This window comes from Hemicordylus capensis, chromosome 2 (genome assembly GCF_027244095.1).
Source record: "Hemicordylus capensis ecotype Gifberg chromosome 2, rHemCap1.1.pri, whole genome shotgun sequence".
NCBI classification, from domain to species: domain Eukaryota; kingdom Metazoa; phylum Chordata; class Lepidosauria; order Squamata; family Cordylidae; genus Hemicordylus; species Hemicordylus capensis.
In genome coordinates, this window is record NC_069658.1 from 268,076,049 (window position 1) to 268,090,342 (window position 14,294).

A 14,294-nucleotide genomic window follows, 5' to 3' on the forward strand; every position below is an offset into this window, starting at 1 on the left:
ATGTGGACTATAACCCTCAGACTAGTAGCCATTAATAGACCTCTCCTTCATGAGGTTATCCAAATCCCTCATAAAGCCATCCAGGTAGTTGGCTGTCACATCTTGTGGCAGAGAATTCCACATGTTGAATATGCATTGTGTGAAAAAGTACTTCCCTTTGTTGGTCCTAAATTTCTTGGCAATCAATTTCATGGGATGACTCCTGGTTCTAATGCTATGTGTGAGAGAGATAAATCTCTATCAACTTTTTCCACACCATGCATGATTTTATAGACCTATTATGTCTCCTTGCAGTCATCTTTTTTCTAAACTAAAAAGCCCCAGGTGTTGTAGCCTTGCCTCATAAGGAAGGTGCTCTAGGCCCTTGATCATCTTGGTTGCCCTCTTCTGCACCTTTTCCAGTTCTACAATGTCCTTTTTGAGATGTGGTGACCAGAATTGTACGCAGTACTCCAAGTGTGGCCGCACCATAGTTTTGTATAAGGGCATTATAATATTAGCCGTTTTATTTTCAATCCCCTTCCTAATGATCCCTAGCATGGAATTGGCCTGTTTCACAGCTGTCGCACATTGAGTCGACACTTTCAACGAGCTGTCCACCATGACCCCGAGATCCCTCTCCTGGTCAGTCACTGACAGCTTGGATCCCATCATCGTATATGTGAAGTTGCGGGTTTTTGCCCCAATATGCATCACTTTACACTTGCCAACATTGAACCACATTTGCCATATTGTTGCCCACTTACCCAATTTGGAGAGATCCTTTTGGAGCTCCTCACAATCTGATTTGGATTTCACTACCCTAAATAGTTGAGTGTCATCTGCAAATTTGGCCATCTCACTGCTTACCCCAACTTTTAGATCATTTATGAATACATTAAAAAGCACCGGTTCCAGTACAGAGCCCTGGGGGACCCCACTTCTTACTTCAGTAAGAAGTAAGTTTCAAATCAGTAATGATGCACATTGAGTTTGACTGAATAATGAAACAAATCAAACTTTTAATAATAAAAACAAATGGAGAAATAATTTTTTTTTTCTTACACACTCGTAGATGGGGTCCAGGTAATAATAGTGACTCTTTAACACTGCCCTCCAGTCATGTAAATCTTCCAGCTTCCTGTTTTTGCAGACCCAAGATAGCAACAACAAAACCAGAAGGTTTATTAAACCCCTGCCAATCCCAAGTGATAAGCAGTATTTGACTTGTGGTCACAAGTTGTGCAGGCTTCTGTTCAATAAATGTTTAATAGAAGTAGTAATAACCCTAAACAAAGAGTAAATCATTCTAGCTAGAAGGGGTATAAAACCATCATCTGAAGGAAATTTAAACATGGGTGAAACTCAAACAACAAAGAAGACTGACTTAAATAAACAAGAAATTGTATAGTTAAATTCCCCTTCTTATCTAAAGAACCACGTAAAGGGACACACAATGTATTGAGAACTCACTGTGCTATGAATGTTCCATGATTTCTGTTTTCATGTTAATGTCTGTCTTTAGCATGTCAATGAACTGAATGCTGATAGGTTAGTCTTCCCTTCCCTGCAGACTCATCTGCATAGCCACTACTGCTGCTGCCAATTCCTCTTCCTCTGGCTTTGAAACAAAGCGCCTGCAACCAGATAAACTGAGGCTTCACCTAGATGTGCAGTGGAATGAGGTGGTTGGAGGCTGAGACAGTGGGGTGTCCTGTACCACCTCAGGCTGCAGGTGGGAGATACCACATTGTACATTTCCACCGCAATACAAAAAATGCAATGCTAGTAGAAAATTAGCTCATAAGGCATAAAAAGTCCTTTGCCTGCTGTGCGGGTTTTCTATTTGCAGTGAGTTTTTAATATAAGGCAGCATTTTAAAAAATGTGTCTCCATCAGCAACCTGTAAGCGGTGCATCCAATTCCACCAACTCCTGTCTTAGGCACCCAGCTCTAGGATGCGTGGATTCCCAGACAGAGGAGGAGGAGGAGGTGTTGGTGGCAGCCATAGCAGCTGAGCAGGAAGAGGAGAGACCTAAATATCAGTGCTTGATTCATCAGTACTCTAAGAGACAGATGTCAGTATAAAAACAGAGTTTACTGTACATTCTTAGCCCAGTGGGTTCACTCTCTAGATTGTGTGTGTCTTCAGCCAAAGCAGCTCTCCAAGGCTGAAAATGTCTTGCTTTTCATAGGTCTTGGAGCTTCCTGACCATGGGTCTTTTGCCTCCTCTCAGAAGTGCTAGACAAGCTGAAAGCAGAATGCTTTTTACCAGGCTTGCTTCTCCTCCTCCTCCTCCTCCTCCATAGAACCCATTATTAACATGGACAGAACAGTGCACTTAAATCCTATGGGCCACAAGCTACTCCTTTTTGTAATCGCATTTGAAATCAGCACGGCAGCTTGTACTGTATGTTCAAAGGCTTGTAGGAACGAGGGTTGAACCACCAGGAATGACACCCCCCCCCTCCCCAGCCACACCCAAGCAAAGAGAAAAGTCCATTAGTTAAAGCCACTGGTGTCTGTTGCTCTGAATTTAGCTCATTGCTAGTCCAGCTTCTTAGGTACACAGCCCTCCATTTCTAGAATTTCAGGCCAGCCGTCATATTTGTTTGTCTCTCTGTCGTTTTTCAAGTACTGTAGAAACAAAAAAGAGACATAGTTAACTGTGTGATAGTTATAGTGGGAGCTGCTGAACACACACAGCTGCCTTATACTCGGTAGAAGCCAGTAAAGGTGTAGCTGGGGGAGAACAAAAGAACAGCCCTGCTGGATCGGGCCCAAGGCCCATCTAGTCCAGCATCTTGTTACACACAGTGGCCCACCAGATGCCTCTGAGGAGGCCACAGGCAGGATTTGAGGGCATGCCCTCTCTCCTGCTGTTACTGCGAGGCATGGAGAATGAGTCACAGTTGCCACTCATCTTGCCCCATCCCGCCTGCCCCAGTATAGTACTAAACTGGAAATGTGACTGTCCGGTGCGTGCCCCTGTGTGCCCCTGTCCGGTGAGTGACCCCGGTGTGAGACCCCGCGGGAAGCGCCGCCAGCCTTACTGGCTCCAGCTGAGGCGTGACCGTGAAGGAGGACGCCACGCGAGACACGATGTTTGGGTCTGGAGGATGGCTGACCAGGGAGCTGGGAGGTTGGACAGCTCTGACTGGACCTCCACTGGCGGCGGGAGGAAGGGAGTTGCCTCGCAATGACATCAGAGAGGCGACATGGAGCGACGGGTGCGGCCAGGAGGGAGATCAGGGAAGGGAGACACAGCTGTACCTGCTCAGGGAGAGATGGGGCTAATAAAGCAGGGTGACGGCTGCCTCACCTGCCAAGGGCTATTTAGGGAGTGAGTTGCTGGGGATGAGGGGTGTGTTGGGTGAGTGGAGAGCTCTGCAGGTGCCAGAGACCAGACCATGGCCACCCCTAAGCCAGGAGGAGGGGGAATCAGGTGAAAAACCAACCCACTCCCCTCTGAGGCCTCGTGTCAAGGTGGCAGGACCTCCACGGGGTGCTGGGACAGTGACAAGCAGAACCAACAAGAGAAATGCAAAGTTTTGTAGCTTTTATACACAGTGGTGGTCCAAAACCTCTGGGCACCTGAGGGAGGCTGTCCAAGGCAAATCCCTCCCCATCACCTCCTCCTCCTCCTCACCTGCTGCCCTCCCTCTGCTTATTGTTGCTGTCTGCTGTACAAGGGTTGCCAGCTATTCCTGGAGATTCCCACCATCACCACATTTTCCACAGTATCAAGCTATACAAATCTCCAGGATTGTTTTTAACAGACACCTGGAGATTGATGCTGGTTTCTGGAGATTCCAAGGCAATCCTGGAGGGTTGGCAACCCTATGCTCTGTACTTCCTCCTTGGCACACTGCTGTATTTGAAAAGGTGGAGGGAATGGAAGTATGGGGAGGGGAGGGGCGGAGAGATGCTTTAGCTACAGAGTTTCCCCCACCACTCTTCAGTGTTCCACTTCCTTGCCATTTTCATATCCAGTGGTCTGGAGGAAGAGGAGGACTTCAAGCAGTGATGCGGGAGGGAGAGAGGAAGGCAGATGAGACAGTGGAGGTAGCAGTGAGCATTTTGCCACCACCACGATAATCTGCCACTGGAGACGACTGCCTCACTGTACCTGTTCAAATGGGCTTTTGTTTTTGAGCCCCTTCCCACCAAGTAATATCCAGTTGTCCCGAAAATTCAGTTTGACAGCGTAGCTGCTTCCTAGTTCACTGAATATCGCCCGTGCTTCGTCATTTAGCCTGAGAAAAAGAAAAGCTTTATTCTACTTATTGTAATTTTTTATTTTAAAATTTTCTACACTACTTTTCATAAAACCTTCCAAAACTGTCAGCAATAATAGACATTTTATAATAGACAAGACCTATTAAAACAATTATAAGTACTGTATACTTATTTTTCCAAGCATGGAGAAATAAGGATTTGTTTTGGGGATGCTGAATGATATGTGGTGTTGCTTTGATGGCTTCTGGGAGGTGGGGGGAACAACACTCCTGGCTCACAGGGGGGGATACCGTTTCCCCCCAGAGGCCTTTGTCACAACAAGACAATGTCATTTTGTAGTATCATTCTAGGCAGTTTCTGGGGTGGAAATGGCCTCTGTGAGTTACAGGCTGTGGGAAGAAGTGCCACCACTCAGGGCGTAGCCACCATTGGGCAACGAGGTTCAAAGAACTCGGGCCGCTGCCCCTCAGGGGCCGCACCTTGCGGCCCTGACACCCCCACCCCCGGCTCTGAAGTCAGACGTGGTGGGTGGTTTAGCTCCTGAGCAGGACTGCACGGCCCCATTCAGGAGTTAAATGGCCAGTGCTGCATTTGCAGTGTGGCCAGGAGTGGCTCTTCCCTGCCTTAAAGGCAGGGAGAGCTGCTTCTGGCCACACTGCAAATGCAGCGCTGGCCCTGCTCTAGCTCCCAAATGGGTTGCACAGCCCTGTTTGGGAGCCAGACCACGCCCCCTGCATCTGACGTCAGACGGGGGGGCGTGGCAAACCTCAGCATCTGACATCAGACGTAGGGGGCAGGGTGAGCAGGGCTGCCACGGTGGCTGGACACGGGCTGCCCACGGTCTGGCTCCACTAGTGACACCATTGCAAAATGATTTCATCCTCACAGGCACCCGGCATTTCAAGCCATCGGTTTTCATGAGAAAATGTTTGGTTCCTCCGTCTTAATTCTGACTCAGTGTTAACTGTCAAATCAGTAATCATACTCTAGAGCGGGGCTGCATAACTTGAGCCCTCCTGAAGATGCTCGACTACAACTCCCACCACCCCTGACTATTGGCCACTATGGCTGAGGATGATGGGAGTTGTAGTGCAAAACCAGCTGGAGGGCTGAAGTTGTGCAGCCCTACTTTAGAGACATGGAAGAGTCAATTCTTATAAAAACATGTGAATGATTAATGAAAAGCGGAATGGTGAGCAGACACTGTCATATTAAGCTGTATCATATGCTAATAGCAACTGATAGTCAATTCTTAGACTATTGAACAACTTAGCCTCTTTTTCAGTCTCCCCAAGTGCCTTTAAATGTTTGTTGCCTCCTTTGGAAGGCAGGCTTCTTTCAAATCCCCGTCTCTATTCTCATCGGTCTACTGGGATGCTAGCTACTTAAATGGGTTACAGAAGCAAACATAATCAGATAACAGCTAATTGTATATTGTAAATAATTGTAATTGTATAGGGAATAGCTCAGCAGCAAAAGAAATCAATCAGTAAACTCAGAGCCTTCTTGAACAGGAAAGGTCTTCACCTTCTTTTGAAAAGAAAGCAGCAGTGGCATAGCCACCATTGGACTGGGGGAGACAAACATCCCTGGGTCGCTAGGGGCCTTTGCCCGCCCCCAGAGCACCCAGCTGGCAAACTGACCACTCACTGCTTGGGAGACGTTGACAGGCAGTGCCTCTCTGTTCCAATGCCGGACACGTCCTTATGCCACTATCAGAAGCACATTGATGCCGGGGGAGTGGCCAGCCCTGGGCCATGCACACACTGCCCGTTGCCACCTCTCTCCCAGCTGCTGAGCACTTTGATCATCGGTTGGGGGCTTTTTTCCTCTACCTCACTCTGAGCCTGGGAGGAGGGAAAGAACCACCCAGCTGGTGAAGGAACCACTCACTGACTGGGAGAGGGCAACAGGTGGCCTGACCATGCTCCAGCCATGTCCCCCTGTGTCAATGTACTTCTGACACCAGTGTAAGGGGAGTGGCCAGTATTGTAACATGGAAGCAGATTGCTTAGGTAGGTCTAGCTTGGCCAATAAGACTCTGGCACCTGGATTTGCCTATATTTTGTCCTTCTCCATGCCAAGGGAGAAATTGTCTCTGAGAAAGAGGCTTTGAAGTCACCCTTTCAATCTGGCTAAAAACTATGATCCATTTACCAAATGGGTCCAATCTTCCAGCTACCATCAATCTGAAAGAACTCATATTCAGTTCAACAAACCTCATCTCACGCTCCATGAAATAGCATCTCTGATACAGAAATTATCTTGTATATCAGAAGTTAATACAGAAGTTAACAAATCAGTTACATTTCTTAGATGTTTTGGGGTCATTCAAGTAATACTAGCTGAAATTGGTTGATGTTCAGTGAAAATGGGAAAATATAGAACACAATGACATCGCCTCCTACAGGAGAGGCAGGTTTTTGGTTTCAGTGGCAGCCATGTTTCTCCTGCAGCAAGCATCCCACCATGGCCAGAGAAGGAAATCTTCCCTGGCTGTCCAAAGAATTGGCATCTGGATTTCCAGACAGAGTTGGTTGCATCCAACCCCACTTTCTCCCAGATCAAATCCAAAGACACCAAGAGTATGGACACAAAATAAACTAAAATTTTGTATCCATCAGTAAAATGCATGTTAAATCACTGTTTTGTTTTGGTGAGGTTTTTATTTTTATTTTTATAAAAAATGATTCATTTTGAACCCTATATTTGTAGTTGTCAATATCTGCAACATATTTAAAATAGTCTTTTGTGGTGGGGGAGCAGTGATGTTCTAGCCAAAAGAAATAATTCCTATCTATTTCTTTTTCATAAAAAACACTTCCCTTCTCTCCATTGCTTCCACATTAAGTTTTGAAAGCACTGTATACATTAAAGGTAAAGTATGCCGTCAAGTCGATTTCGACTCCTGGCACCCACAGAGCCCTGTGGTTTTCTTTGGTAGAATACAGGAGGGTTTTATCATGGCCTCCTCCCGTGCAGTATGAGATGATGCCTTTCAGCATCTTCCTATATCGCTGCTGCCCAATATAGGTACCAGCGGGGATTCAAACCGGCAACCTTCTGCTTGTTTTCTGCATTTTCCCACTGCGCCACTTAAGGTGACATTACTGCTCTCTTTTTTTAATCGTCATTAAAAATATTTATACCACTTGCAAATGTATGTCCTATTCTATTAACAAGAGCAGCTAGCTAATGACAACAATTAAAAAGTTAATACAGTATCTCAGTAATCTTTACAACAGCCCTGGAAGGAGGGATGGTATAATCTCCCCATCACAGGGACTGAGGCCACCATGTGAATTCCTTGTTGAGGGGGAGATTTAAACTGGGGATCAGCCAATGCACAGTTCACCTATTATGTCATTGTTTGAGAAATTCAAACCTTGTACTTCAGTAGTTTACTTACTTTGTTGCTGGGTCATCATAAGAGGCTACAAGCACTAGAGCACCTCTGTCAATGCCTTTTAGAAAGTCCAATAAACTCTTAATATCTAAATTAAAGGGCGGGGGAGGAAAGCATGAGAGTTATTTTCCTTCTTATCCTGCCATCTAGTGGTCATGCTGTGATTGCAGCTTCTGCACTATCCAAACTGCTCAAAATATGTGCAAAATAACAGACAAGGAAAAAACAACAGCTTGCAGCTTCTGGGCAGAGACAGACAGACTGGATGAGAGATAGCAACAAGAGCTGATTAGAAGGCACTTTGGGGTGAAAGGGTGTGTCTCTGGTGATCTAAGATGAGGCTGTTTGCTTCCAGCTCATGCTCAATGCATATATTTGTAAATAAGCCAAATATTACAAAGACACCATAAGTCTCCAGTAGAGCAAGGAAGCCAAAATCCAGGTAGTGCTGCCTGTGGAACTTTTCATCGCTTGGGAAGTGAGAAGCATGCATTTATTTAAAAAATAAAATAAAATAAATAAAGGTTTTAATTTGTGGGTGATTTTTAAAACGTTAAATTGTTTTACGTTTTTGTATATATTTTAGCTTGTTTATGCTATTGTTAACCACCCAGAGACGAATGCTGGGGCAGTGTACAAATTTGATAAACAAACAAACAAACAAACAAACAAACCTACACAATTAGAATCACATTTCATCACACTACAGTTTTTACAAGTTTGTCTGCCCAGGCATGCCTCTTCTGGTCATTTGCGGCTCATCAATAACCCAAAAGAAAAGAAGAACCAACTCTCTTTCCCATTCCATGCTACTGATAAGCCCCATTTCTTCCAGGCTGGAGTTTAAGGCAGCAAAGATGGGATTCTCAGGCAGTCTCCCAACCAGGCACTAGTTAGAGACCTGTTTAGTTTTTGGCAAGGCTAATGCCTCAACTGCCTTCAGACCACACCCTGGGACCAGTTTATGGAAGTTTCTCTGTCTGTTGGCCACTGAGATAAAGGCATCAATTTGATTATGTTAGCCCTTTAAAAAAACCAACCCAACTTCCTAGTTCCAGTGGAGGAAGGATTGGGGTGTGTGTAGATTTTGCTTCCAGGGATTCATCAGCCAGTATGTTTCACCCCTCTTCCTCCCCAGTCCTGCCCCATGTTACAAAGTCTCAGACACTACATAAAAGAAACAGGCATTCTGCAGCCAATATAGATTCAGACTGGAGTCAGAACAAAAGAACATAAAAATACTCCTGCTGGATCAGGCCCAAGGCCTATCTAATCCAGCATCCTGTTTTACACAGTGGCCCACCAGATGCCTCTGGGAAGTCCACAGGCAAGAAGTGAGGGCATGTCCTCTCTCCTGCTGTTACTCCCCTGCAACTGGTATTCAGAGGCATTTTGCCTCTGAGGCTGGAGGTGGCTTATAGCCACCAGCTAGTAGCCAATGATAGACCTGTCCTCTATGAATTTGCCCAAGCCCTTTTTAAAGCCATTCAAGCTAGTGGACATTACCATATCCTTTGGCAGAGAATTTCATGGGTTAATTAGGTGCTGCATGAAAAAGTACTTCCTTTTGTCGGTCCTAAATTTCCTGGCCATCAGTTTCATGGGGTGACCCCTGGTTCTAGTGTTGTGAGAGAGGGAGAAAAATTTCCATGCAGGCGCCAGATCTCTGTGTCTACATCCTAATGAACTCTTTATCTCTCTCTGCAGTTTTCGGTACTTTGGCCAGATAGAGAATACCTTCCAAATGCGATTTTTGAGGTGCTACCTGCCAGCCAACACTTACCTTTTCAACTGAGACAGGAATGAAAGGAGATAAGAAAGGAAGCACTGACCTATAGGGGAAGAATGGCAGTTCAGTCTCCAAATAGCAAAGCAAAACCAGTTTGGTGAGAAAGCAGCAAAGCAAGAGGGCTTGAGACAGTTCTTTAGTATTGAAGAACTACAAGGATTTATATAAAGAAAAGGTTACAAACAAATGTGGAAAAGCCTGCAGCTTAATTTCAGCTGTAGCTCATGGCTGAAGAGACAGACCAAAACAAAGAGCCATCTCTGGAAAGATAAAATGGAGACTAACACTGGAAGAACAAAGAGGGAAGGAGTCGTCCAGCACTTTTATCCATGACCCTAAACCCTCCCCCCCCCATTGGTCACTATGAGACATTGCAGCTGAGAGTTGATGCTGCCAGGGTCCTAGCTCCAACCTGGCCAACAGGCAATGTTCAAAAAATAGCCAAGGGAGGTGCTCCACATCTGGCTGAAGCACCAAAAATAGTAGAGAGAGAACAAATTTCTTCAGAAGTGGACACAAATTTCTGAAGCCTGCACAAATGTCCATCATTAACTGAGATGGGAGCTTTAAAAATACTCGATAAAAATATCTGGAAATGTCCTAAGCTGGGAGGGATTTCAGGATGGCAGGGAAAGCAGTGGGCAGGGAACCGTTGCCCATCCCTTGCAAACTGCCTCTTGTTGGATGATGAGCATGGGCTTGGGTAGCCCATGCTTTGCTGCACGACATCTAGTTCTGGACTTTAGAAGCAGGGAAGAAGAAAACAACCAAAGTAGCACAAAAACCAAAAAGAGGAATACTCAGAACAACCCCCCCCCCCCGATTCCGGCTTTCAGTAACTCATATTATATTCTAAGTGCTGAACAATGTGCTGCATGTCACTACCAAGTGAAGAAAACGACCTACCTCCAGAATACATATCAAAGGAAGCTGTTTTGATGAGTTTCGCATTGGTTCCTAGATATTTGAGAACACAACTTTGAATGAAACCAATTTATATTTATACATTGCTCAAATCTCCCACCCACCCACCCAACACTTTTGCTACAATTGCACTTCAAAATTCTGTGGTTCAGAATAGTCACAAAAATTACTTGTAAGAGAGATGAAAGGTAATCTATCATTAATTCCTGTAATGTACACACTTGTGTGTTTGTCCCACTATCGATACTGCTCAAACAAGTTTTACAGTTTTTGAAGTGCAGCCAAAACTGGAGAAGAGATTAGAAAGCAGGATAAGTGTGCACACCATGGGGAAGGATGCCTCCGTTATCACACTTTCAAGGGGTTTATCTGGATAGAAATTTATTCCAACACAGACACAAATTCTGACAGGAGAGTTTAAAGGGTATCTACACACCATTTAAACACATTGGGGCCATATGACTGAGGGAGTGAGGATGTAGGAAAGCTGTTCCAACTCACCTTCCCCCCAGATGATCACAGAAATGTTGCTGGGAGCACAGACTGTGCTCCCAGACGATCCACATAGTGCCATGCAGCGTGGCACTCCAGATAGGATTCCCCATCAATCGGAATCGGTGGGCAATCTAGGCTCCACACAGTCCGAGGAGACACACGATTCCGGCAACCAGGTTAAGTGGGTGCTTCCTCCCTTAATCTTGGCTAAGAGACGGCTTAGGAGCGAGGCTGGGCAGGAGCACTGGGATCTGTGTGGATCTCAGCACTTCACACGAACAACCTAGTCAAGGCTAGGCTGCCCTACCTTAGCTCATGAGCACAGCCTCACTTGTGATTTCTTAGAGCCATCTGCTGACAATTTGTGAAAACCCCATGCCTTTTCCAAGTCAGAATAAAAGTTGTACTGAAAAGGCATGGACATTTCCACCGGTTGCCAGCAGATGGCACTAAGCAATTACAAGACATGTTTAACATTCTGTAGATACCCTGCAAAATTTCCCGTTGGAATTTGTATTCATGTTGGAAATACTTGCTCTGTAGACAGACACAATGATTCAGGTGGCTGATACTCTACAGGGATGGGGTTATAATTCAGTGGTAGAGTGCCTGCTTTGCGGGTTCAGCCGCAGGCATCTTCAGGCAGGGCTCAGAAAGACTCCTGTCTGAAACCCTGGAGAGCTACTGCCAATCAGCGGGTGGGCCAAGAATCTGACTTGGTATAAGGCAGCTTCATAGGTCCATGTGATAGATTTTCCAGAGAGCTGAAGGCACTTTGGAAGAAGTACTGATTGCTGCTTGTGATGCATTGATTGATTAAGTACCGTCATACAGCTTCCCATTTTTGCCTCTGAACAGGGTCAGTCAAAAGAGGGGGAAGGAGGGCCATTGGGCTTGGGCCTCAAGCTCAAAGTGGGCCTCAGAGACTCGTTTATTTTTTGACATTTGATAATATGTGACATATTACAGCTCTCCACTTAGAGCTGTAAATCTAAGCAAATAAGAGATGTGATTTGGTCAAAGTTATAATTGCCATTGCATTGTGCATTTTGGTCAGTTTGCCTGCATCAGTGCCTTCCAGTGTACTGAATCAGGTAAAGAACTATCACCATTCAGCCATTGTATAAGGGCATTTGGATGGGCTCACCAGGTTTAATGTCATTTGTGACAGTGCACAAAAGCTAGATTTTTCCTCAATAATTAGTGCATTTGCACAGAAAACGGCTAGAAAAACATTTGTTAAATATAAATATCCAATATGTCTCACTCTTTTTTTGGCGCCTTCTTTTGTTTCCATGTGTTATCATTTTTAAATTTTTATTATGGCTAGGGGTCTCAAAAGCTGGAAGTGCCCTGGGCCTCTCTGAACTTCTGAGAGGGACCGCCTCTGAACAAGGAGGACTGCAGATTTTGGTATTGTTCCAAACATCTGTAAAACCTGTTTGACCAAAGGCAACATTGGGACAAACAAAACATTCTTGTAGGTATGATGGGAAGTGATGCCTCCTGAAGTCACATGCATTCAACACTCTGAAAAATGCAATGCTATATATTTTGTCTCCATCCTTAGTGCTCAGTTACCATAAACCATCCCATTATTTTAATCTTCCAGGCATCTGAATTTACTGCTTCCTGAAAATTACATCCTCCTAGTGCAACCCAACATAAATTTGGGGCATTGGGAATAGAAAAAGTAAACAAGGGTCTTCCTCTTTATTTCCCCACTCTAGTTCTCTCTCTCTCTGCTCTGGCTTCTGATTGGTAGATTGATACTCTCCCTCCTCTTTGTACTTGCTTGTTGCATTTTACCTTCCTTCCTTGTTCTGCTCTCACACTATGCAGACATACATCTCAGGGACACAGGCTTTCTATCCAAGTATGTAACTTCCTTAATAAACCTTTACAAGTATTTGGACCTTAAATGTCTGCCTCAAAATACTCTTAATGGGCTTGGTTCTTCTCTCACACACTTGCTCTGTTATAAATGAGATCATTGAAATATTTTAACTACATTAGTGATTCAACGCTCAAATTCTATACCGGACAGTGCCAGCAATTCTAATTTTTCCTAATTAAGCCTTGACTGTCTACTTGGTGGATCATCAACAAGAACATAAGAACACAACCCTACTGGATCAGGCCCAAGGCCCATCTAGTCCAGCATCCTGTTTTGCACAGTGGCCCACCAGATGCCTCTGAGAAGCCCACAGGCATGAGGTGAGGGCATGGCCTCTCTCCTGCTGATGCTCCCCTGCAACTGGTATTCAGAGGCGTCTTGTATAATGATTATACGACAATGATCACTCCCCCCGACCACCTAGGTTTTTCCTAGCTCATAGTCAGAAATTGGAAATGCACATAGCTCTCAAAGCTGTGTAGGATGCTTGTCTTACTCTCTTAATGATCACGTGAACTGCCTTAATATTAAGGAAACTGGCTGCCATTAGCAGCAGAAAGGAAACTGCTTGTATCCTCTTCTCCTATGCTCTCATGCAGTCCATGATAGGCCACCATTTCTTCTCTTTGAATGCACTAAAAGAAGTAGGTGTTCCAAAGAGTGTATTCTCAGTGTATCCAATGCAAGAGAAAGCAACAAGGAAGACGAAACAGGTAACATTTATGCACAAGGGAAAGACACCGTGGAAAGCTCACCATTGACAAGAGCAATGTTTAAACCTCGGCCAACGTTATTTTTCACGCTGCTCATCAACCTGCAAAAAAGTAATAAAACAAGACAGATCAGTCAGCAAAGGCTGGTACATAAAATGCCATCAATTACACATGAAGAAGCATGTATCATCAACCTGTACTGTGCCATGCATGGTTTATAGAACTTACATCATGTCCTCAAAGCACATGGAAGGTCCAACGACATTGGCTGCACCACTGATTATTCTGAAGGAAAAGGTATTGTCAGGGCAGCTATTTTTGGAGTTGCACTTGTTTCGGACTGCGTGTGGTTCTGACAAGAAGAACAAAAGAAAGAAAATCCAGACTGTACAACATTACCAGTATTAGTTTGTATTGCAGGTATGTGCCACAACAAAAACCCAGGCACTGAACTTTTTAGGGCTGATTCAAAGTTGTTGTCAGCCTTTGAGCGATGCCCCTACTCTTTCAATTGCTTTCAGTTTTTGCTTTCCAGAGGGCACCTCTCAGCTGGGAGGCATGTGGCAGAGAGAAAAGCAGGAGGACATTTAACTTGGAAGGTTCCCGCTTTCCAGCCTCTCCAACTGGACCACACCTATTTCTGAGTGTTCAGGGCAAAGGCTCCATCTTCACTCCTTCGGCAGCTCAGGCTCTCTCTGTCCTGGCAAGTGGTGATGGCAGTGGCAGGACCATGCTCACTCACTGGCTCCCTCTCCCTCCTTGGGGCTGAGCATTTGCCCTCGCAGGCCCCCTCCTCCCACGACGCACGCAGGCAGCCAGCCAAGGAGTATAGCCGAGCACAGCTCTGGCGG

General features: G+C 45.2%; 1 protein-coding gene across 7 annotated transcripts in view; it reads right to left on the reverse strand.

Annotated features, from left to right (window-relative positions):
* Nucleotides 1-981: 981 nt before the first annotated feature.
* Nucleotides 982-14,294, reverse strand: part of FAM3D (FAM3 metabolism regulating signaling molecule D) — a 31,244-nt gene continuing 17,931 nt past the window's right edge. For all 7 annotated transcript variants that reach the window (XM_053301712.1, XM_053301709.1, XM_053301711.1 and 4 more), the window contains 6 exons: nt 13,672-13,795; nt 13,486-13,544; nt 10,321-10,371; nt 7,629-7,713; nt 4,110-4,236; nt 982-2,617 (listed from right to left, as the gene is read on the reverse strand). In XM_053301712.1, coding sequence (XP_053157687.1) covers nt 2,528-2,617; nt 4,110-4,236; nt 7,629-7,713; nt 10,321-10,371; nt 13,486-13,544; nt 13,672-13,795 — 536 coding nt within the window. In that variant the 3' untranslated portion in view covers nt 982-2,527. The remainder of the gene's footprint in view (nt 2,618-4,109; nt 4,237-7,628; nt 7,714-10,320; nt 10,372-13,485; nt 13,545-13,671; nt 13,796-14,294) is intronic.